Source organism: Hypomesus nipponensis, chromosome 7 (genome assembly GCF_054491055.1).
Source record: "Hypomesus nipponensis isolate SF chromosome 7, ASM5449105v1, whole genome shotgun sequence".
Lineage (NCBI taxonomy): Eukaryota > Metazoa > Chordata > Actinopteri > Osmeriformes > Osmeridae > Hypomesus > Hypomesus nipponensis.
The window spans coordinates 9,043,976-9,069,301 of record NC_140367.1 but is presented as its reverse complement, the minus strand read 5'-3'; the positions used below and the strand labels follow the sequence as shown (position 1 = coordinate 9,069,301).

Sequence of the window (25,326 nt, the reverse complement as noted above, 5' to 3'; positions counted from 1 at the left end):
TGTCCAGAGGGTTGCTAAGGAACAGATAGTTTGTGTTAATTAGTATCCCAGGCCAAGAACTACCTATGGAGGTCAAGACACACAAGCACGCATACACCCACCCATGCACAAGCATACACACACACACCCTCACACCCACATGGACCCCCCCCCCCCACACACACACACACACACACATTAACAGTACACAGCACATGACTGCTTCATGAGGATACTTTAGAATACATTGTTCCTAGTACACAACAGTATAGTACACAGTAGTGTATTGGATAGTATATAAAGCACCGTGTATAGTAGAGAATACTCTGTAGATATTGTATAGTACATGGTGTATAGGCCATAATGCATAGTAGAGAGTGTAGTAATAATAATAGTAGAGTGCTTGTTAAATAATGTTGATACTGCAGGAAGGGTCTACAGTGTTAGAAACTACAGTTTGTGTATAGTGTATAAGTACACTATGTAATGTCTGTAGTGTGTATTACAGAAATTAAAGATTACAGTCTACACTGATAGTAGCTCCGGTCTTCCTGCCCTGTGTGGTACAGCTGGGGAAACCGTGTCAGCATGCTTGGCTCCTATTGGCTGAGAGATCAGAGAGGGTCATGCCCTGGCCCCTCCTCTTTGGGCCCACTGATGATGCCACATGTTCTAGTTAAACTGTGTAAGTGCATCATCTCTCTTTTCTCTCTTTCACTGCTTTCTCTCTCTATCTCTCTCACTTTCCCAAGCCTTCCTCTTGAGCTTCTACAGTAACACCGACACTAACCAACATTGCTCAGTTAAAGACACACACACACACACACACACACTGTAGGGACACATAATCCAAACAAGTTCTGAGCACTTCACTTCCATATCCATACTTGTAATGATCGTACAGGACATACACACTCACACACACAAACCCACACACAATTCTAGTCAGCTTTACCAGAGATCTGTGCGTGTATGTATGTGCATATTTGTGAGTCTATGCTTATTTGTCTGTCTGAGTGTGTTTATGGGCGTACCTTCTGCAGAAGCTGTGCTCCAGAGTACTTGGTCGACAGGGCCAGTATCTGTTTACCAAACGACTCAGCCCACTGCTGGACACTGAGGACAGGGGAGAGAGGAGCTCAGATGTGGAAGAAATAAACACAAACAAGTAGAACTGACAGAAAACAACAATGCATATATTAAAAACAAGGAATATTCCCAAGTAAACTCTAGATAAACTAACAGAGACAAATAAATACATTTGTCACGTATTACAGGGTGTGGTGCCGATGCATGCTACCAAGACAGAGCATCAGAGGTAATCAGGTTGAAGAACCATGTCATGCCAGGCCAAGCCAGATCAGTCCATGGTTTAAGACCGTGGTTAAGGCACACCTTACCCGATCTGTCCCCAGAAAGAGAGCCGCTGTTCCGGGGTGGCCTGGTAAACCTGCATGGCTCTGAGCTCTAATCTGCCTCTCACACAAGGGGACATGGACCTAAAATACAACCTGGCTGGACACTGTATGTGTGTCTAATTGTATGGCATGTTGTGTGTGTGCGGCTTTTTTATATCTGTGTGAGTTTGTGTGCAATGCACTTGATCATATATTATATACTTGATTATATTTGATTATGTCTCCGTGCGTATGTGTCCAGGCTTCTTGTGACACACTGGAGTCTATTTAGTATGGTGCTTAAACAAGTAATTTTCATTTCTTGTATTATAGTGCCTGTGTTATCATAGCAGGAATCTTCCGGAAGCTAGATGACTTTGGGATTTAGTTCTGTTTAGTCAGCGTGTTACAAAATGAGGTTCATGCTCTACATGATGTGCTGGCATTGTTCCTGGAACAACATGACCATGACATCAGCTACACACCTTACATAAAACCTGGCCATAGGAAGTAGAGATAGGGGGGGAGAGGGTGAGGAATGAGGGGTAAGGGTGGGGGGAGGAGGGGTGAGGGGTTAGCAAAGCAGGGTTAGGGAGTGGTGTTCCTTGTACTCACGTTTCTGGGGGGATCTTCATCTGAGCATGTGAGGACCAGAAGAACCAACCAGAGCAGACGATCCACACCAATGTTGCCAACCGCATCCCAGCATGCCCGGCGGTCCTGCCTCCGCCACCACTCCGACACCGGAACACCATCCCTTCCGTCCCGTCCTGTCCTATTTGCTCAGACGGGTTTGGTCTGGTTTGGTCTGATCCAGTCTGTTCTGGTCCGGTCTGAGGAGATCTACACAGAGATCAAATCCAATGAGGTGTAGATCTTTAGGGTATCTTCGACCGACAGAAGCCGAGGTCCTTGGTACACAGTCCAGTAACGAGGGCTCCGGTTCCCGTTCTGTAGAGACAGAACGTGAGCGGGTCCCAGTAGGAGTCACAACAACAACAGAGGTCTAGGTGCAGTGTTCTCATGTTAGCTCACGCCAACCTCCAGTACGTTCTCCCGTTCTGCAAGGTTCTAGAGACTTCTGAGAAGTTTTGGGAGAGGGCAAGCCGAGTGCGCGTTCTGTCACTCTCAACAGACTCCATGACTGCCTCCCTCTCCACTCGTTCACTCATCCCTTCATCCGGATCCCTCCACCACGCTCCCTTGCTTTTCTTCACATCCGATGGGGAAAAAACTGCGATAAGTCAGAAAATCCAGATGTTCCCTTCCCGTCCTCAGTTAAAGGTAGAATCCAACACTTTTAACCGAAGGCACGGGACTCAAACACTCTCCTGAGCAGAGCCTGCGCTCCAGAACGAGTGGACACACACAGCAGTCTAGCGCTTGACTCCGCAGATCCAGGAGGTACTAGGGCCCGTTCTGTGGTCCAGACCCGAGGCAGGGTGTGAGCGGGCTGGGGTGAATGCCGTGGGTAAAGGGTGTCGGGACGAGGCTGTGTTGGACAGGTCCTGAAACACACTAACCATCCGGCTCCTGCATGGACTCTCTGGGACCAGCGTAATCCACCAGGATTAAATCCCTCCTCCCTCCCTCCCTCCCTCCCTCCCTTTCTCTCTTCCTCCTTCCTTCCCTCTCACTGTTTCTCTTTCTTTCACCCAGTTTTTCTCTCTGTTCCTCTTGTCAACCCCCACTCCCTCTCTCTCTCTCCCTCCTGTAACCTCCCCAAGTCTCTCTCTCTCGGTCTGGGGTTAACAGAGGTGCCAGGAGTGTAGGGAGAAAAGGAATGTGGAAGGAAGGAAGGCAGCGGGATTGATGGAGGGAGTTGAGAGATGGCTGGTGAATATGGTGTGTGTGGGCGGAAGTGTATGTGTGTGTGTGTGTGTGGGGGGGGGGGGTTGCATCCAAGAGGATTATAGTGATTTCTGGAGGCAGCCTTGTTTCTGTCCAATCAATGGAAGCAGAATATAAATGCTTGAAATGCTTAGTTAGCAAACACACTGAGACACCTAGTGGACACACACATTTAAACACACACACGTATACAGACACAGATACACTTACACACCCTTAAATACACCTAAACACACACCGTGAAAGTTTAGTTGGCGAACACATATCACACATGCACACTTCTATATATACACACACACACACACAGTTGTACAGCATGAGGCATGTTTGCTGTAGATCAACCTAAAATAAATGAAATCTAACAATCCTAGCAACTATCTAGCCAATTAACTCACGCAAACATGGACATGTCTGATTTGTGTCTGTTTAAGCCTGTGTGTGTATACATCTGGGTGTTTATATATAAGTGAGTTTGTGTGTGTGTGTGTGTGTGTGTGTGTGTGTGTATGACGGCAACCTCACTGAGTCCCCTGGGAGCCATCAGGACCAGGGACAGCGCCAAACTGTCTGCGAGCGGTCCCCCTCAGAGCTCCCCCGTCTGGCTCATTAAGTAGCGGGCGGAGGCTCCTCGTTGCCTCAACAGCCTCGCTGGCTTCCACAGACAGAGTCGCGGCAGCTTGGGGGGAGAGAGAGGACACGACCTGTACGGCTGATGGGCGGCAGGCGGAGTCGGGCATCCTACAGGCTGCCTACAACCAACCTGTCCTACAACTGTGTGATCTGTACAAAGCTAATATGGCTGACCCTGAGAAGCATGGCTTCCAGAGGAGAGCTCCGTGGAAGAGGAGAAGACGGGGGGTCCTGAGTCTCACATACAAACATTAATCCAGATCCCAGATCAGGTCAGGTATCAACCTGGTCCCGTTGTTATTGGAATATACAGCTGCAAATGTCATTCTCACGAGTTGGACAAGCCTGCACACAACTAGTCTGCTCAAACTCACACACACACACACACACACACACACACACACACACACACACACACACACACACAGATACTGAGCAGGGGGATTCCTCCTCCCCCACTGACCCAGTTCACTGCTGCTGTGGGTGAGGACAGAGGACCAGCTTACTGCCTACTCACACACACACCCCTACATCCTTACATTTTATGATAATATGATATGGGCTTAATTTGGAATTAGAAACTACACTAAAACCCTTAAATGGTTAAAAAAAACAACAAACTCATCCACTGATTTTCAAATATGCTGTAAGTGAAAATATGAAATAGCCTGTCAGAAAACTTTTGTTTGCCAAGCGCGCCACCCAATGGGCCCCAAAGTGTATTGCTTGTAAACTACTCCACGGAAGTTCCCTAAAGTTTACTCGATACAACTGTATCTTAACATCGTGGAGTGGAGGCAGGTAGCACTGAAGGGCGGTGACAGTTTTCACTCTCCGCTTTTGCAAAATTCTAGCTAATGTGGTGACGTTAAGTCTTGCCGATTGAGTAATTTTGGCAATATCCTTATACTGCATGCTGTTAATTATAGGAAAAAAATTGCCTGTTTGGATTAGGAAGCCTCACGTCCACGGTAAGCAAGTTATCTTGTGGGCTATTGAACGTTATTTTCAATAGCTCACCGCTAATGAAAATAATAGCCTAATCAAACAAACAACGTTTTCCATCAGTTGGTTTATGTTTTGGTGGATTGTGTTTGTCCCATCAGTATAGCAGCATTTCAGTCAAGACACTCACGTATTAGATTTGAGCATTTATTGATAACCATGACAAGGAAATAGGTTTGACTTTGGCTGAGTGGATGACATAAGGGAAGCGCTCCCTGTCTCCTCGATGCAACACGTACATACATGATATATGAGGCAGTAAGCTATAGAGATATAATCCCCCTGAAAGATAGAACATACAGACAGCAAGGGGGAAAAGGGGATGGTGGAGGGCGGCAGCGCATACAGCAACCGGGGGTGAGTGTGCATATCCGAGCGCCCTTTTATTGCCACCTAATCATCGGTCGTGGCCTAATGGGCTTATGCTGATACTACCCCCCCCCCCCCCCCCCCGCGTCTATCTCTGTAAGTTTCAGAGATGAAACGAAAGTGGATGCATACGATAGTGGGAGGAATCAAATACTTGGCTGAAAAGTGTCATCATGTTATGTTATCATGTTCATGTTGTTCGTGGAAGATCCTTTGCAAGTCTCCTGCACTATATATATATTTTCCAATAGACTTTGAGTATCAAAACATTTGTTTATTTTATATTTTGTAAGTTATGGATCTGTTAATTTAAGAAGTTAATAAAATAAGTTCCTAAAAAAGCAATTTTTTGTGGTCTCACTGCCAAACTTCTTGGGCCTATGTTTATTATACACAGCTATGACGATATGACCACTTGAGTTGTGATAGAGAGAGAATGAGTTACTGTAATCTGTTTATAATGTCCATATATCAATCTTAACATTTTTATGAAAACATGTTTTAAGTTGTAATTTACCACCACACCCCCTAGGTAGATCAGATCCCAGGGGGAGGGGGAGGATGGGCTACACTTGAACCAGGGAGGGTTTTGGCTACACTTGAAACACAATTTGGAAATTCACTCAGGCAATGGGAAGATCGATTAAGGCTTAAGCTATATTCACTGAAATAGTTTAGTCAGGGTCGTAGGTTTGTTTTTACGCCCAAGATTTCCTCTCATTTGGACAAAATAAGTAAATGTAAAGGTCAGAATGGTTGCAAATTTACCAGGTCAAAACTCCACTACAGTGACGTAAATGAATGCCTAGGTCCCAGAAGGATTATAATCACATGAAGATGTGCCTAGTATTCAAACCAGTCCTTGACTGGCCACTGGAATACTGTTAGAACTATGCACTTCTGATCCTTGATCTTATGCTGTATTTTCTATCTGCACTTGTTTGTTGCATTAAAGAATGGAAAGAAAATCTGCTAAATGAATATAAATAGCCTATAAAATTAGATTTTCTGTTTCCCCACAGACCACAGCTCTCAAGATAAGATGGCACAAAAGAAGAATCAGCAACCTCTTGAGGACAAGTTCAAGGCATTGGACCTTCAGGTAAAGATCACAGGACTGCTAGGCTAAAATATCTGAGATTAAACGACGACACTTGAGTTTGTGTTGTTTTGGGAGCACGTACTTTCATTTATAATTTATCTTGTTTATCGTCTTCTAGGGGAAAGAGTCCAACTGCTTTAAATACCAATATGGCCAAGAAAGAACTACACGTGAAGTCTACTGTCCGACTCCTTGCACCGTGTTAGAGGGACTCGGTGAAACAATGACATCTCAAACCCCCCAAAATGAAGAATTTGTTATTAAGCGACAGGGATTAAAGAATGCAATGATAACAACACACTTCCCAAGCCATCTGATTGACAAGGGGGAGACGCTCAAGATATCGACAGTTTCCAAGACCGAGGAGACTGTTGCTGAAACTCGTCCGCAGATTCATCCAAAGGAAAAGTACGTCACATTCCTCATCGATACAGAAGGTGGCAAAAACGCATCAAGCAAACAGCTTCTGAAGAATCCAAAGCTTAAAAAACATGGCCCCTTCTGCGTTTACGGACTGAGGGGGGAGAAACTGAGGGAGGCGTTGACTAGAGATGGCCGCTTTATGGCCATTGTGATGACGGAAAAGTGCAAACTTGTGGACAAAGATAATGTTGCCATCTTGACAAGGCAACTGGTGGACCGTCTGGATGGCCGACACTTCCAGATCACCCTGGACAGAAAGAAGACTGAAGGAATCAATGGGGATGGTTCTTCTGAAAACCCCAGAATAAAACCGGTACAAGAGACCTCTCAATGCAATGGACCAGATGAGGAGAACACAGATGATGATTTACTCAAACTTCAGATGTGTCTGAAAAATGAGGAGTTTGGCAAGATAACACAGTCATTTTCAGAAGTTTTCAGGCTGCAAGACTTGATAAACTCTGGCAAATCAGTATGCAAAGTTGATGTTGGTGGGGCAGTGTGTGGTACTGGCTTTGTGCTGTTTCGTAACTATGTCTTGACCAATGCACATTTGTTTGAAAACCCATGTGCACGGTCTAAAATGCAATTGTCTGTTGAAGTGAAATGTATCTTTAACTATGTAGATCCAAATGGAGTAGATAAGTTTACGATTCATGCCAAAAAAGAGCTCATAGCCCACCAGCACGATCCAGATCTGAGTAAACATGCTCTGGACTACGCCATACTGGAGCTAGACCTGAAGACCATGAAGCCTAATAATAGGGAGCTTCCACCAGGTCTTCTCTGTAAATACGGCCCAGTTCCAGATACAGGTGAGACCTGTCTCGTGGGACACCCCGAGGGAGGGATGCAACGACTGGATCCCACATGGATCATTCCTCGGGTGAACAGAAAGTCTAGGGAGTCTGTATTGATGATCAAAGTGAACAACAACGTTGTGACTTACGACACCTGTTTCTTTCACGGTTCATCTGGCTCCCCGGTGTTTGATGGTTTTGGTAGGGTGTTCGGCTTGCACACAGCCGGCATTACATACAAGACTCAACAATCCAGCTGGAATGTCATGGAGTATGCCCACTCTTTGGAAGACATCCTGGAGAGCTTTGTGGGCCGTTTGAAGGAAGACGGTAACAAGGAACTTTTGGATCAAGTAGAGGAAGTGGTGCAAAATGACGTGTTTCTCCATGAGCGCCTTTTCAGGCCTCGCCAATCGGATGATGAACCTGTACCAATGCAAATCTGAACAGTCTGGGCGCGCTGGACTGAACAGGAAAGTAAACGCAACATTCCACAATTCCACAAAATATTTGATTGATTTTATAATTAATGTAAAATACCAGTCAAGGAAAACAATTAGGCCCCAACCCGTGGATTGTGAATAAAATCCATGGAATCATTTGAGCTCTTGGAATTCTAAGAGAGATTGTAGCTCCTGCAATTACTATGACAAGAGGCCATGTAGAGTTTATTTTTCAAAGGTTCATTTGGGTAAATATGGGAAAAATGTTTGACCGTAGTGCAGTCTAATCTGTTTAGCTTTGTTTTCAAATCTGTTTTTGGATACTGACCAACCAAACAGCATTTCTAAATGGCTTAATCTAATCATCTCTATTTTTCTCTCTCATTCTCTGTGTGTGTGTGTGTGTGTGTATGTGTGTGTGCGTCTACACACATTCAGAACTACTGAGTTTTTTTACGTGAAGAAGGACATAGATTCTTTGATCCATCTCAGGCCAATCCAGTATTGACTTGAATTGGTCCCAAAGGCCAAATAGGGTTGACATACTTTAAACTAATGGTGAGTTAATGCCAAAAGTGTCTTCATGAGGCATAACTATGTATGCCAACGCCTTTATCTGACATGCCATATATTTAGCTAACTACTTTATAGAGTAATAGTTCTGATTTGTACACAGCAAGACCCATAGGCAACTCGTATTTTGTTTCAATAACATAGGTCAGTTTTAAATATAAACCAAGATGTTTATCTTTTCAATAATACAGTTCAGTTTTTGCAGTAGTATAAATGGTGTACAGGGATGTTGTTGTGTTTGAAACTGATGTTAGACATTATAGTTGATTACAAGTTGAATAATAAGATGATGTGAAGCCATGCGAGAGCCATGCCTTACAATGACATCAGAAATTCCATGGTTTATTATGCAATTCCATTGGAACATCTGTTGAAGTTGAACACTGTACCACTTTCACTGTCGTTTTTAATAGTTTGCTAGAACTATGTACTTGATGATGATCCTTGATCTTCCACTGGAAGTTTGATATGCACCGTTTCCACAGTATGTCAATTTGGATAAAATATGCTAAATAAAAAATAAATATGACTACTTGTATGTTGACTTTGGATGCATTCATTTCAGTTTCTAGAGATCAAACAATGCATGGGTGACGTGTAGTGATCATAGTAGAGCTAGGCGTCTCGACCGAGTTATGTACTCACCTTGAAAGACAATGTACACACCCACACATGTAAACACACATCTGGGCGAAGGAGGAAGAGCCACTCACCTGCCACTCTGGTAAAAAAATGTCTCTGAGTCCTTAATGTCCTTACAGTCTTAACAGAAGCTCCCTGGTCACAGCATCTAAACAATACCCAACATGTAAGCAAGTCAATGTAGACAAAACACCATAAGGAAGGCGTTCTTTGATAGCTGGTACTCTTTGTCCATGTTGGTTCAATGTGGATACAGAAAGTGAGACGTGCTAAAACCAAAGAGCCCAAGCATATACACACACACACACACACACCTCCAGCAGGTCATCGATTGGTCTTCAGTGTGACAAGGAGTCAGCTATACAGCAGGGGCGAAACCTTCCATGGTCTTTCCATGGAGAGGAAAACAGGGGGAAAAGGTGTGGCGAGGACGAGAGAGGAGTGGAGAAAACTAGAGGAGGGGAAAGTAGGACGTTTTGTCAACCAAATAAGTGGGGCTGGAACCTTTTTCCCCATCCTGTTGTCCTTCCTCCGAGGGCAGCCAGGAGCAGTGATCAGACGTCAAGGCCACCAGGGGGGGAAGTCCAAGACCAGACCTCATGCCTGAAGAGGCACATGGGCAGGAGAGCAATGACCTCATTTAGGACTTTCCCTCCTTCATACCCACACACATACTTACCTCCCTCTCTGCTTTTTCCCCCTTTCCTCTCTGTCGATCCCATCTCCCTTCCAGTACACACTATGGGGGGGGTGAAGGGACAAAGCAGAAATCATTTCCAATAATTGGTTTGTAACTGCCTCGCTTGGGTGGATATGACAAACATGAATGGATTAGTCTACTGGAGAAGCAATCGCAATATTGACAGTAGGCTCTAATTGGGGCTGAGCCATCAGAACTGCTGGAGCTTGCTGTATGACACAGCTTCACCATACTAATGATGACGATGCATATTTAATGCATATTCATTTCATATAAACCAATTTTTCACAAAACTGTGGTTTCATCAGTGTACATTTATAGAGTTCAAAGTGATGGTTTGAACCAGGGGACTAAGAACCAGGACGGTTTGAAAAATCATCTTTATTTCCAATCAAGGTTTGTGTTCCAGAGTTGTCGAAACGCATAGTCTTGTAAAAGTGTAATCCCTTGTTCCTTAGCAACAGTTTAAAAATAAACAAAATTCAAAAATTAACCCAAATATCTAAACTCCAGATAACACAGACATGTTTTTGTGTGTGTTACAAACACATTTTTACAACTAATATTGTATTTTATGAATATAATTTCTGTGTTAAGTATTTCTGTTTGCAGTAAGTGTTACCATATCTGGGTTTTGACAAGAGAACATGGTTTTGTATCATAGTAGAAAAATAGAAACAAAAATATTCTCTTCTCTCTCTGAAAAACTGGAAATAATTGTATAACTTGAGTTGTTTTACAAGCATCTTCTCTAAAAAAAAAAAAAATACCCAGTGATATAAAACGAATCCCAGACTGCTACAGTCTTAGTAAAGCAGCACTTTACAGTCACTAAAGTACTGCTATACTTCACAATACTCAATACTTTACAATCCTACAGCATCTACAGACACTTCAACCAGCAACTGTTGTTGGGATGCTACATGCACATGTGATGTGCCAGTTGGTCCCGAGTGCTCTAGCAGGGTTTGGTGACATGTGGTGGAAAGTTGGTCTGCAGTTACCAGAGATTCTGTTCAGATGGGGGGATAAACACCCGTTGTTGTTTTTTTTTTACACATTAGCTTATTATCTTGCACACCATTACATATCAGCTTATGGCTTTTGAAATCCTTGTGTGATTTAGAGTGTTTTGAGTTAAATACAACATCCTGTCTGAGCACGTGAAGGGGACAAGCGTTTAGGATCCACACTACAGAGTCCACACTACAGAGTCCACACTACAGCAACAGCGAGACCTCAACCCCACCCACAACAGGCGGTCGCAAAATCATACAAATAAAACCTAACTACTCAGTATTGGCTGTATTATTTGAAGCAGGCTTCTGGGCGTCATTATAAAAAACAGTCTCATAAAAGAAAACACTTTGTTCTGACAAACATTCACTCAATCCTCATTCCCTTCACTGTAAAAACTAGGAAGAAATCTAAAACCATTGGAAGAGGCATTTGTTTGGACACCTCAGCATTCCCCCAGGGGTCCTCTCAACAGGCAGGCCAGTTAGACAGCTCAGGAGGCTAGGGCTGGGGGTAGGAGGTGGCTAGGGGCTTAGTTATGGTGGAGGGGTAGAAGGGCTAGGGGATGGGGTAAGGGAAGAGGGGGTGGGAGGTAGGGTTAGGGTAGAGAAGGCAGGAGGTGGGGTCAGGGTTAGAGGAGGCAGGAGGTGGGGTTAGGGTAGAGAAGGCAGGAGGTGGGGTCAGGGTTAGAGGAGGCAGGAGGTGGGGTCAGGGTAAGAGGAGGCAGGAGGTGGGGTCAGGGTAAGAGGGGGTAGAAGGTGGGGTCAGGGTTAGAGGAGGCAGGAGGTGGGGTCAGGGTAAGAGGAGGCAGGAGGTGGGGTCAGGGTAAGAGGAGGCAGGAGGTGGGGTCAGGGTAAGAGGAGGCAGGAGGTGGGGTCAGGGTAAGAGGAGGCAGGAGGTGGGGTCAGGGTAAGAGGGGGTAGAAGGTGGGGTCAGGGTTAGAGGAGGCAGGAGGTGGGGTCAGGGTTAGAGGAGGCAGGAGGTGGGGTCAGGGTAAGAGGAGGCAGGAGGCAGGAGGTGGGGTCAGGGTAAGAGGGGGTAGAAGGTGGGGTCAGGGTTAGAGGAGGCAGGAGGTGGGGTCAGGGTAAGAGGAGGCAGGAGGTGGGGTCAGGGTAAGAGGAGGCAGGAGGTGGGGTCAGGGTAAGAGGGGGTAGAAGGTGGGGTCAGGGTTAGAGGAGGCAGGAGGTGGGGTCAGGGTAAGAGGAGGCAGGAGGTGGGGTCAGGGTAAGAGGGGGTAGAAGGTGGGGTCAGGGTTAGAGGAGGCAGGAGGTGGGGTCAGGGTAAGAGGAGGCAGGAGGTGGGGTCAGGGTAAGAGGAGGCAGGAGGTGGGGTCAGGGTAAGAGGAGGCAGGAGGTGGGGTCAGGGTAAGAGGAGGCAGGAGGTGGGGTCAGGGTAAGAGGAGGCAGGAGGTGGGGTCAGGGTTAGAGGAGACAGGAGGTGGGGTCAGGGTAAGAGGGGGTAGAAGGTGGGGTCAGGGGTCATCGTTGAGGCTTCCTGAGCTTCAGTACTTGTTTGGAGCCATGCTGTTGCCGAGGCGACAAACGTACGCTTCATAGATGGTGTCCAGAAAAGAGGGGTCCGTCTATGAGATGGAAAGAGAAAGTGGTAGATAGAAAGACAACGTGAGAGAGAGACAGAGAGAGGGAGAGAGAGATAGAGTGAATGTGCATGTCAGCCTGTGCGTGCTTGTGGGCGGCCTGGTGGGGTCGGCCTGCTGTCTGACCTGTATGAGGTGAAGCAGGCTGGCCTGCAGCTGGCTCTTCGACAGCAACCTGGGCTGGTCCTGGGGCTGGGGGGGCCGCAGCACAGAGGGAGGGGGGCAGCAGTCTGGCCTGGCCTGGGAGAACACACTGGGGGACAGGAGCAGGGTGGTGGGGGCCACTGTGGCAGGGATACGCTGGGGGGAGATCACCTGGAGGGAGAGGGGGGGTCAGTAACACACACTGTAGTCCACCACACACTCACTATTACCACTCGTATCAAACATGATGTTTTCATCATCCCACAGTACCTGGAGGGGCAGGCTGGTCTTCTGAGCAGGGGAGGGAGTGTGGGGCTGGGTGGGGCCGGGGCCCGGGGGCGGGGCTGGCTCGTGGAAGCGAGGGGCCAGGGCGTGTCTGGGGGGGTCGTGGGGGGGAATACTCTGCTCCTGCTGCACCAGCTGAAGCCTCTGGAGCAGCTCATAGGGGGACACAACCTGGGAGTGAAGCTGGGGGTGGGGGGGAGGCTGGGGGTGAGGCTGGGGGTGAGACTGGGGGTGAGGCTGGGAGTGAGGCTGGGAGTGAGACTGGGAGTGAGGCTGGGGGTGAGACTGGGAGTGAGGCTGGGAGTGAGGCTGGGGGTGAGACTGGGAGTGAGGCTGGGGGTGAGACTGGGAGTGAAGCTGGGAGTGAGGCTGGGGGTGGGAGTGAGGCTGGGGGTGGGAGTGAGGCTGGGGGTGAGGCTGGGAGTGAGACTGGGGGTGAAACTGAGGATGGTTGAAAAAGAGGGGCGCCGGATGGTATTGGGGGTGGTGGGGTAAGGGGTGGGGGAAGCCCTGTGCGGGCTGAAGGGAGGAGGAAAGGGGGGGCTGCTGGAGAGGAGGGGGCTGAGACCAGCAGGGAGGGGCAGAGGAAGAGGAGGAGTGGCCCTGGAGCAGTCTCTGGATTGGGTCTGGTCTGGTCTGGGGTTGAGGCTGGGGCTGAGGCTGCTGGTGGGGGACCAGGTTCTCACTCAGCCTGTTCTCGGGGGACTCAGACAGGGGCTGCAGCAGCTCCACCCCCCCTCGCTGGCTGGACATCAGCTTCTGAAGGGCAGGACAGTGCTGGGGGGAGGGGCCTGCCTCCTCCTGCCCCACCGGCAGGGCCCGGGGCGTGGCCGGGTCGTCGTAGGACAGGGAGCGGACCACCGCAGGTCTGGGGCCCCCAGGGTTGATGGGGCCTGGGCCAGGCCCGGGTCCTGGGGAGACAGCCTGGGCTTTGGGATGGGATCCAAACAGCAGAGACAGAGAGAGACGCCTAGGCTCCCCATCACTGTCCTGGAGACAGGGGGCGTGAGAGACACAGACACAGAGTTACACGGAGAGTGAGAGAGAAAGTTCAAGAATGACACAGACAGACTGAGAGACAGCAGGAGAGAGGCTGGTACCTGTGTATGCCTCTCGTGCAGGCCTGTTTGGAGGTCAGTAGGTTTCACTGGGATGGGTTTGATCAGGTTGGGGTTGTCATGGAGACTGATGCCCCCTATCTCCTTAGGCTCTGGGCTCAGCTTCCCTCCCTGAGAGGAAAAGGAGGAGAAAGAAAGGAGGAACAGCCCAGTAACTCTACTGCAATCTGTGGGACTCAGCCCCCCCTATTGGTCACAGTCAGGACATGCAAAAAGTCCACAGCCTGCTGGCCCACAGCATATCACACATGCATCACTCAATCAAATAGTTCCTGGGGCTGGTTGTGACGGGTGAGGGTTAGCGGTGAGGGAGGTAGGAGGCCTAAGGGGGGAGGGTGAAGGGGGTGAGGATGGGAATGAGGGTTGGGGGGGGTGAGGTGTGAGGATAAGGGTGGAAGTTGAGGTGTGAGGATGGAAGGTGAGGGATGAGGAAAGGGGTGAGGGGCTAGGGCTAAGGATGAAGAGCGAGGGTGGGTGAGGTGAGCTACCTTGTCGTACTCGTTGCGGGCCTTGTTGAGCATCTGTAGGATATCCACAGCCTTGCTGTCCCCCCCAACCTCCACCCCCCTGGGAGACACCCAGCCCCCCTGGGTCTGGGTCTGGGTCTGGGTCTGGCCCTGGGTCTGGCCTTGGGTCTGGGTCTGGTTCTGGATCTGATTCTGGTTCTGGTGGGCCAGGGTCTGCTCCTGTTGGGTGAGACTGGACCCACATAAAAACACAGGGTGTCATGGTGTGTGTGTGCATGCATGTCTGTGTGTGTGTGTCGTCTACTGCACTTCAACAGCCATCAGCACTAAAAACACACTAATGAACAACATGTAAGCAATTCCGGAAACAGTAAATCATTCAAATGACTTGCACGCAAGCGCGCGCGCGCGCACACACACGCTCCACCGTAACAGATGGTCATTACCGAGAGAACACACAACAATTGTTACATAAATCAACTGGGAAAACAAATCAATCATAGCTGTGTGTGTGTGTGTGTGTGTGTGTGTGTGTGAATCCCCTGGAGGGCTGTGCTATGTGAACAGGCTATGAGCTGCTCTTCAGAAGGGCCTTCAGTGCTAAGTGCCCTGGCCTTCAGAGAACAGAACTCTTAATAATACATTAACACTTACATGATTTAGTCATTATGAGGCTGTGAGTGTTTTACTTACTGCAGTCCTTTGTGTGTGTGTGTGTGGGTGGGGGTTCTGTGTGTGTGTGTCTGTGTCTACGCACTTCCTCATGAGTGTGGCGATGCGCTGGCAGTCCTCCTTATCATAGAACCAGATACCATGGATGGCCACTGAGGAGAGAGAGACACAGGGAGAGAGAGGGACAGAGGGAGAGAGAGGGACAGGGGGAGAGAGAGGGACAGGGGGAGAGAGAGGGACAGAGGGAGAGAGAGGGACAGAGGGAGAGAGAGAGACAGAGGGAGAGAGAGGGACAGGGGGAGAGAGAGAGACAGAGGGAGAGAGAGGGACAGGGGGAGAGAGAGAGACCCAAAAGAGAAAATAGAAAGGTGAATAATAATATAATGATGGAGGAATGGATGAAGGGACAGTATGATGTATGCATTTGGAAGACAATTTCATGGGGGGGAGCCACAAAGGAAGAAGCAAAAAAAGTGAGAGTTAGAAAGACAGACAAAAAGAGAGAGAGAGAGAGAGAGAATAGAGAGAGAGAATTGAGAGAGAGAGAGAGAGAGAGAGAGAGAGAGAGAGAGAGAGAGAGAGAGAGAGAGAGACACAGAGGTATACAGATGGACCAAACGAGGACAACAGACTGTTACTGATACACGGCTGACTCAGCAGAATCTGACATCATCATTCCTCCTCAAACTGTTGAACCATTTGTAAAAACCCTAAACTGTTCACGTCGCCAAGTCTGACCCCAGACTCTCCTGTGTGTGTGTGTGTGTGTGTGTGTGTGTGTTACTATGAAACATTCCAATGTTACAACATGGTCCTCTTGGGATGTAAACAGAGGACAGAAAAGGAGGAAAGTAGGGATCATCAGGGACAGGGGATTAGTGAAAACACAAACTGGATGGTGGGACAGGCAGTCTAGAGGTACAGAGCAAAAGGCTGGAGTCTAGAAGCTGGGGTAGAGGCTGGAACAAGGCCATTATTTTACTTGAGGATGAGAGCAGTGCTGACAGCAAAATTAGGCACATCTACCAAACACTTACCCCTCAACCCAGCCCCAGCCCCAGCCCCAGAAGGGTGAAGATATGAAGAGACCCAAAAAAAGACAGGAAAAGGGGAGATAAGGTAGATTACATCAGAGAAGAGGTGTGTTGAGGAAAAAGACAGACAGAAGCCAGAAGCATTCTGGTACCACATAGACTTCCAGAGGAGGGAAGGGAGAGAGAGGGAGAGAGAGGCAGACAGAGACAGAAAGAGAGAGAAAGAGAGAAAATGTGTGCGCATCAGGACCCAGGAGCCAGACTTGAACCAGGGCCTTCTGCCTACTGCTGGTCTGACTGGCAGGCTGACAGACACTCCAGGGATAGGCTAGGGTCACTGCATGGGAACCAGACCAGAGTGCACACACACACACACAAGCCTGGGAAAGTGAGGAACACCGTGCAGAGGGACGCACACACACACATCCGACACACCCCTGGGAGAGAGGGGAGATTATGAGCAACTACCAGGGACCAGGCACCAGAGCCACTCAGAGTAAGAGAGAGTCCCAGACAGTCAGCCTCAACCCTGGGAACACCAACCAGCTACCCAGCCTCAACCCTGGGAACACCAACCAGCTACCCAGCCTCAACCCTGGGAACACCAACCAGCTACCCAGCCTCAACCCTGGGAACACCAACCAGCTACCCAGCCTCAACCCTGGGAACAGCAGTCAGCTAGAAGCCCTGGACTCTGGAGACCAGTCTTCCTGAGAAGGCCTCAGAGAAAGGAGGTTGAGACTGGGAGACTGAAGAGGAGGGAGAGGGGAAGAAGGGGGGGGGGGGCAGGAAGGAGAGCAGGCACTGGTCACTTATCATAGGCCACTGTGGTCCTACAGGAGACAACGGAGGCCACCTTAAGGAGACATCTGAGGAGGACACATCTATGGTCCTTTCAGGACAACACAAAGGGAGCACTTAAAGTCAATCACGGACATCTAAAGCCACGCCTAAGGAGACTTTGAGGAGACATTGAAGGAAACATTTGAGGGGACGATCTAAAGACACATTTGAGGAGACGATCTAAGGACACATTTGAGGAGACGATCTAAGGACACATCGTGCCATGTTCCGGCGACTTCTCCAGAGACCCAAGCATGAGCGTCTGGAGGAGGACCAGGAGGTGTGCTTCAAGGGTCACATGGTGTCCGAGAAGGACCTGGGCTACACATACGTACGGCCAGGAGGTAGGGACTAGCTACTCGCTACATACGTTATTACACCCACACAGCCAGAAGTTAAGGACTAGCTACAGCTAGCTGACATACATTGGTACACACACACACACACATGTACTTATGCATAGGTGTACAATAACACACGAGAGAGAGACAGACAGGGGTGTGGATGGGGTTGAAGGGTAAGGAAGTGGCAGAGGGGTGTAACAACTGGAGAGAAAAAAACAACTGGAGAGGTGTTGGCCGTTCACAGAGCCAGTGTGTATTTGTAACCCAAGCATGTAACTAGTTAGTTAGTCCTTACATCCTGTTCATATGTGTGTGTATTTGTGTATATATGCCAAATATGTGGCAGGAGCTACATGTTTCTGACGGGTTCTAACTCCAGGGTGACACAGACTATTCCGGGCACCTCCGCCAGCGAGACATATTTGTTCTATCTGATCAAATTCCATGAGCTCTGGCGAGGGAGGTGAAAGTGCTGATGAACATGTGTCACAGTTAATTTACTGGATAAATACAAGGGGTCACGCTATTAAATACCGGAGGAACACTTGGGTCACGTTATTCCCGGCGGTTTAGTTGTGAAAATGTCAATCAAGCAGTAGATCAGTGATGTATCCTAAACAGTAATAAGGACTAAAACAAGCCCCTGTTTTTATTACTTGGGTGGCACTGCTGATTGTGTGTGTGTGTGTGTGTGCGCGCATGTAAATCTGTGCACGTGCATAGTATCTTGCACAAGTTTGATATCTGTGTCATGGTGTGTGTGTGTGTGTGCAGCAGGATGTATGTGTCTGTGTGTTTGAGAGTGAGGGTCGTGTTTTATCTAATCTGGCTCCCTGGCATGGCTCCCTAGTGTTGGCAGGACACTTGTTCCAGAGACGCACTGAGAGCTGCAGACACCACAACACTGTGGACCTTATATGGTCCTGTCAGGACCTGGAGCACTCTGCAGGGCCCGGGACTACGGCTCCTCACAAGCAGAGACACACACGCATTCTCTCTCACACGCACTCACTGACTCACATGCGCGTACAAACTCACTCGCACATACATTCTCTCTCTCTCTCTCTCTCTCTCTCTCTCTCTCTCTCTCCCTCTCTCCCCCTCTCTCTCTCTCCCCCCTCTCTCTTTCTCTCTCTCTCTCTCTCTCTCTCTCTCTCCCTCTCTCCCCCTCTCTCTCTCTCTCTCTCTCTCTCTCTCTCTCTGACATTTCTCCCCCTCACACACGGAGTCTTTCATTCTTCTTCTCACACGCACACATGCGCACACACTCTCAAACACACAGTTCTGTTCTAACTATGTTCTTGCGGGTCGCCAGGAATTCTGACCCATGGCCCTAACGTCTGGCTCCTCCAGTCCTCTCCAGGGTTGGCCTGTGTTTAACCCAATACTGTTCGCACAACTCACTCTGTTACATGCCATTATCTGATACACAGAGACTTACAATCACATTTTTGTCAAGTGCAAGGCGATCGGGGGATTTCAAATAAAGAGTTGATTTAAGATTAGGGTCACACTCCTGTTCTTCTTCTGGAGAGGGGGAGCTTCTACTGGATAAAATGTCGACAGAGAAAATGGATTGACTTTCACTAATGTCATGTGATGTTATGAGTGAGCTTGTTACATAGGAACTCTAAGAACTTCACAGGGCTGTTTCAGGCTGAATCCTGACGATCCAGAACGAGCTTACTGGTTGAGAATTTCAAGGTTTGGATTAATGGCCAGTGCTGATGGTCACCCATGGCAACAGACCTTAGTTTAATTCGACATATTGATCACAAACAACAAAGACATTAATCCTCTTTCTTTCTTACTCCTCTAACCCACAATCCTCTGTCACATCAACTGAACTACATACTACAAAGTAAAAACAGCTAATCTTTCCTGGTTTCCCTCCAACATTATGCGAGCCTCTGGTAAGCTCCACATATATTTTATTTTTTTGACAACACAATTAAGTTGGAAGCACTTGCTTGGCTTAGCTATCTATCTAATCCAATTAGACAGAGCTAACGGTATCCTTCGCTAACTTCATGTTCTAGTTAAGAAGATATTAAGTAGACTTGAAGGTAAAACACCACAATATCTAATTGTTGCGTTACGAACTGTGCCGGATGTATGAGCATGAGGGTTTAAGTTCAAGGTGCAATGTTGCACCAACGCAGTATGTCCCAATTGTATGCATACTGCTATGGAGGACTAAATGTGCCAAAATTAAATACATAAATAAATACTTAAATAAATAAATACTTAAATAAATAAATACTTAAATAAATAAATACTTAAATAAATAAATAGACATCTCTTAAGTGATGTTATTGTTAACATGTGGCCTGTTCACAGTCACGTTTATTGAAGCAGGCGCATAATCAGGTAGAGGGTCAGAGAAGTGTGTGCGTCTTGGTTGTGCCAGGCTGCCAGCACCGTTCTACAGCTCCACACCAGGCATAAACCATTACAGGTTACGTTTTAGGGCCATTTAAACATGTTCAGGAAAAAACTGTGTTTTATAAAGCCTAAAACACTGCAGTTCCATGAGGACAGTTCTATCGGGCGGGACATAAGCAGACTTATCAAAGTCCCGCCTCTTTACATTTAAAATGAAATGCGCATTTCATTTTAAATGTAAAGAGGCGGGACATAACCAGTTGCACAGACCTGTCCTTATTGGACTGCAATGTTTTACTCTTGGAGCACCGTGATTGGACACTGTGTTTGATAGCAAACTGTCAGACCTGAGCTGTCAATCAAGGAGCAGACATATTCAATCTTATTGAAACGCAAATGGTCCACTTTGAAAACGATTGAACCAGATATGTTCTTGTTAACATGTAGCCTGTTCTCAGTCACGTTCATTGAAGCAAGCGCATGATCAGGTAGAAGGTCAGAGAAGTGTGTGTGTTTTGGTTGTGCCAGCACCGTTCTACAGCTCAACACCAGGCATAAACCTTGACAAGTTACGTTTTAGGGCCATTTAAACATGTTCAGGAAAAACTGTGTTTTATAAAGCCTAAAACACTGCAGTTCCATGAGGACAGTTCTATCAAATGGCTTAGGCCTATGTCCCGCCTCTTTACATTTAAAATGAAATGCGCATTTCATTTTAAATGTAAAGAGGCGGGACATAAGCAGTTTTCTCAAAGTCCCGCCTCTTTACATTTAAAATGAAATGCGCATTTCATTTTAAATGTAAAGAGGCGGGACATAAGCAGTTTTCTCAAAGTCCCGCCTCTTTACATTTAAAATGAAATGTGCATTTCATTTTAAATGTAAAGAGGCGGGACATAAGCAGTTTTATCAAAGTCCGCCTCTTTACATTTAAAATGAAATGCGCATTTCATTTTAAATGTAAAGAGGCGGGTTTACATTTAAAATGAAATCCACATTTCATTTTAAATGTAAAGAGGCGGGACATAAGCAGTTTTATCAAAGTCCCGCCTCTTTACATTTAAAATGAAATGTGCATTTCATTTTAAATGTAAAGAGGCGGGTTTACATTTAAAATGAAATCCACATTTCATTTTAAATGTAAAGAGGCGGGACATAAGCAGTTGCACAGACCTGTCCTTATTGGACTGCAATGTTTTACTCTTGGAGCACTGTGATTGGACACTGTGTTTGATAGCAAACTGTCAGACCTGAGCTGTCAATCAAGGAGCAGACATATTCAATCTTATTGAAACGCAAATGGTCCACTTTGAAAACGATTGAACCAGATATGTTCTTGTTAACATGTGGCCTGTCCTCAGTCACGTTCATTGAAGCAAGCCATGATCAGGTAGAAGGTCAGAGAAGTGTGTGTGTTTTGGTTGTGCCAGCACCGTTCTACAGCTCAACACCAGGCATAAACCTTGACAAGTTACGTTTTAGGGCCATTTAAACATGTTCAGGAAAAACTGTGTTTTATAAAGCCTAAAACACTGCAGTTCCATGAGGACAGTTCTATCAAATGGCTTAGGCCTATGTCCCGCCTCTTTACATTTAAAATGAAATGCGCATTTCATTTTAAATGTAAAGAGGCGGGACTTTGATAAAACTGCTTATGTCCCGCCTCTTTTCAAAGGAAAAGAAATGCTTATTTCATTTTAAATGAAAAGAGGCGGGACATAAGCCATTTGATAGAACTGTCCTCATGTTTTTTCCTGAAAATGTTTAAATGGCCCTAAAACGTAACCTGTAATGGTTTATGCCTGGTGTGGAGCTGTAGAACGGTGCTGGCAGCCTGGCACAACCAAAACACACACTTCTCTGACCCTCTACCTGATCATGCGCTTGCTTCAATAAACGTGACTGTGAACAGGCCACATGTTAACAATAACATCACTTAAGAGATTTCTATTTATTTATTTAAGTATTTATTTATTTAAGTATTTATTTATTTAAGTATTTATTTATTTATGTATTTATTTATTTATGTATTTAATTTTGGCACATTTAGTCCTCCATATACTGCGTGCAAAAGTTTGTACATTAAAAGGGAAGCTGCAATGTACTGCAAGTAAAAAAGAAAAAATATATGCGATTGACACAGGGCAAGAGGTGAACCAGGAAGTGAACCAGGAAGTGAACCAGGAAGTGAACCAGGAAGTGAACCAGGAAGTGAACCAGGAAGTGAACTCACGCCGCGCATTCCTGTAGAGCAGGAAGGGGTCCTGCAGCTGGAAGTCCAGGTCTTTGGTGATGGGTTCTGTCAGGTTCTCCATGCTCAGCCTGTTCATGATGGTGAAGCCATGTCGAGGAGAGGCCAGCCTTAAAAAACACAGGAGACACTTGCACATTTACAAATGTTAAAAACCTAAGTGACATAATAAGCTGGTCAGCTAGCCAAAAACAAAAGCACAATCATGTCCGTGGGCCTTAATCTGATCACATATCAAAGATCAGCATTTTAAAATTGGGGACCTATAAAATATACATATCCTTTTATCTGTCTATCCATCCATTCATCCATCCAACACACAACTACATTACTCTCAGGTCAGGGGCTTTGATTGGAAGGTGAATACTTAAGACTTCCCGGAGAAGCCATCTGGAAAATGACATAACACAATAACATGACAGCAGCCCAAGAATCTATCCATACAGTAGTAGGAATTACACTGTATGTAGATCATGCCTTTTCCTAAGGCAAATAAGTTACACTGTGGTATTTTGAACTCTCTGGACCAACTGATTATGACCATTGCTTCTCATATGTTTTAAGCTATGTTGGTAAACAAATAGTTTTTTTCCATGTCAGTGCAAGCAAAACTATTAGTATCCTAGAAAACAGGTGTGCAGGCTGTATGACTGTCATTCTGTTGTCACTCGTGTTGTAACAAACCTTACTAAGCAAGCAATCACCTAATTATCAGAATCAGGTGTGCTAGATACGGTTTGGAAAGTAAACCTACAAGATGGTAGCGCCCCACGAACAGGATTGGAAAGCCCTTCACTACCGCCACAGGGTAGCATTATTCAGGGCAGTCTTCCCGAGGTAAACGACAAAATTAAGTTGGAAGCACAATTGCTTGGCTTAGCTATCTAATCCAATTAGACGGAGCTAAAGGTATCTTTCGCTATCTTCGTGTTCTAGCTAAGAAGATATTGAGTAGACTTTAGCACAGTAAACACCCCATTCTTACCTTGTGTACACAAACAAGGTGCCCTCCACGTCGGTTTTCTCCTGCAAATATAAAACAAGTCACTTGGGTATACTGAATCAGGTTAGTTAGTAAATCGATCAGAGCTAGTCAGCATGGTATGTTAAACCCGCTAAACTAACGTTATCCTAAATTGGAAAGCATGCACGTAGGTGCAAGTTTAAGGACAAGGTGACTGGCTACAGTAATTAACCACAAATTATCGTTAACAATGCCCTTCAGTGTATTTTGGAACGGAACTGGCTCGCTAGCCTAGCTTAGCTATCAACTTCAATGATGCGCCGAAAAAGTGCGCGCGACTGCAACTAGTAGCTACTAGCTAAGCGCTTAGCTCTAGTCTTAGTACTTGCGAAATGTTTATGCTCAAACTTACCCACTCATTCGCTCTATTGTTGAACGTATAGAGGGCCACTTGACTTGCAACATCTACAATGTTTTTGATGTAAGGGTCTTGTCTTTGTAAAGCGGCGAGGCTGATGTCCAAGCCTTTAGCAGCTAGACAAGTGTTTCCCCCCGATGAAGTTGCAGTCATTGTTCAGACAGAGCTAACGCCAACCGACCCAGTAGCTAGCTAAAAAGTTACAGCGGAAAGCAATTGATAGCTTGTGAGCTAAGAGAAAAAACTGCCTCACTAACAAATGTTAGATATCAAAACTGTGGAATAACGGTCAAAGAAAGTGTAATTCTCTAACTCATAAAAAAGCTGTGATCAGAAGAGTTTAGGGCAGCCATGATTGCTCTGACACATTGTAAACATCACACAGGCCTAACTAGTTGAGTGATCAGGACCAATAATCAACCTGGAAAAATAAATGGGCACAAAATGTGTTTAAGTTTAAGCTGGAGGCATCTTTGGCCAATTGTACTGCCTGTCAGTCCCCACTATTGTCTGAAACATGATGGCTAACAGTATTATATAGTTTTCTTCCAAAATATGACTAATTCAGGAATGCATTTTTAAAAGTCCGATCTATAATTTTGACAGCCTTTACGCACCCTGGTGAGAATCATAAGTTGTGAATCATCACGATATGTCGAGCAATCATAAAATAACCGTTACAATTTCATTTGCCACATTCCAGTGGCATGGATCTCAGGGAGGCTATTAATATTTGTTATGCAGTACATCGAGACGGCACTAGAGGACATTACCCCCTAGGTTTCTTTATTTCGACGTTGCCTGTGTTGAAGTTCACCGACCTTTAGTAAGAGTGGCACGGGCCCAGAAAATGAATAATAAACTAATGGTATCTGCAGGTTGATCTTTGAGAGAAAAAAAAGAAAAGAAAATCGTTTAAGTTTTGTTCTGTAGTGGAACGACTCCGGAATGTCTTGATAAGGCCACGAAATTGCCTTTTACCATTTTCACCGATCTATTAGGCTAGAAACGTGAAAGATTGGATACCTCTGGATAATAAAACTGCGCGACGGGGGGGGGGGGGGGGAATTCTTAACAGCATTCTCTCCTTTGAGTCCGTGATTTTTACCTCCGCCTCCCTCCTTGTGTGTGTGTTCGACCTGCCCTCTCGTGCCTCACCTCCATCAGTGGCCCCGTATCAGAACAGGCCGTGCGCTGGCTGGCTGACAACATGTGTAGGCCAGGCAACTGCACAGCTCCGTTACATAAGACGGTGTGGGTGTTTAGTTTTGAACCTGTGCATTTACAAACCAGTTTAATGTTGTATGCAATCAACTGCTGTCTTGTGGTATTATCTTGCCGTTCTGTCTGTATCTTGGCAGCTGGGGCACCAGAGGTTGTTCGGATAGGCTACAGGTGTGGTCTTCACATCCCTCAAGTCAGTCATTATTAATATTCTAAACGTTGCTTATTGTTAGGATATAGCCTAGATAGATCTCCGGATACGGAATAAATTCCTCCAGATGCGATCAGAAGAGGAACATCTTTCCGTTTCCTTCCTCCGTATCAAAGCAAAGCCCGGGTCGACTTTACTCCGTTTATTTTGCCCCGTCTCCTGAGAAGGCATGTCTGGAAAATCGCCGGTTTACTGTATTCTCTAACAGGGTAACATCTGGAACTGGTCAGAGCGTCTACGGTGCAGGGGAGGGGGGCTTGGTCGTCAGTCTCTCTCTCTCTCTCTTTTGCGCGCGTCCCCTCTCCCTCTCCTTGCCTCGGCAGACGAGTAAGCTATTAGGCAACTGCAGAGAGACGAGCTGCCGCTCTCCGCAGGGCTATCTAAAACTCCCGTTACCGTTACCGTGACTATGGGTTGGAACTGACAGATATCCTTCTA

At 46.6% G+C, this 25,326-nt stretch overlaps 4 protein-coding genes across 4 annotated transcripts in view; 2 read left to right on the top strand and 2 right to left on the bottom strand.

The window, feature by feature from the left end:
- Positions 1 to 1,089, bottom strand: part of cacna2d4a (calcium channel, voltage-dependent, alpha 2/delta subunit 4a) — a 56,337-nt gene extending 55,248 nt beyond the window's left edge. The window contains exon 1 of the mRNA XM_084701022.1: positions 1,014 to 1,089. The gene's annotated coding sequence lies outside the window, so the exon portion shown is untranslated. The remainder of the gene's footprint in view (positions 1 to 1,013) is intronic.
- Positions 1,090 to 4,668: 3,579 nt separating this feature from the next.
- Positions 4,669 to 8,247, top strand: LOC146276638 (serine protease FAM111A-like). Its single transcript, XM_084701572.1, has 3 exons — positions 4,669 to 4,828; positions 6,254 to 6,333; positions 6,452 to 8,247. The coding sequence occupies exons 1-3, from the start codon at positions 4,771 to 4,773 to the stop codon at positions 8,000 to 8,002; spliced, it is 1,689 nt and encodes a 562-aa protein (XP_084557698.1). The 5' UTR covers positions 4,669 to 4,770; the 3' UTR covers positions 8,003 to 8,247.
- Positions 8,248 to 12,432: 4,185 nt separating this feature from the next.
- dcp1b (decapping mRNA 1B) lies at positions 12,433 to 14,596 on the bottom strand. The gene is made up of 7 exons (XM_084702020.1): positions 14,564 to 14,596; positions 14,058 to 14,186; positions 13,633 to 13,947; positions 12,943 to 13,140; positions 12,769 to 12,843; positions 12,655 to 12,720; positions 12,433 to 12,513 (listed from the first exon to the last, which is right to left on the bottom strand). The coding sequence occupies exons 1-7, from the start codon at positions 14,594 to 14,596 to the stop codon at positions 12,433 to 12,435; spliced, it is 897 nt and encodes a 298-aa protein (XP_084558146.1).
- Positions 14,597 to 17,076: 2,480 nt separating this feature from the next.
- cacna1c (calcium channel, voltage-dependent, L type, alpha 1C subunit) overlaps positions 17,077 to 25,326 on the top strand; it is a 142,816-nt gene continuing 134,566 nt past the window's right edge. The window contains exon 1 of the mRNA XM_084702019.1: positions 17,077 to 17,435. Coding sequence (XP_084558145.1) covers positions 17,315 to 17,435 — 121 coding nt within the window. The 5' untranslated portion in view covers positions 17,077 to 17,314. The remainder of the gene's footprint in view (positions 17,436 to 25,326) is intronic.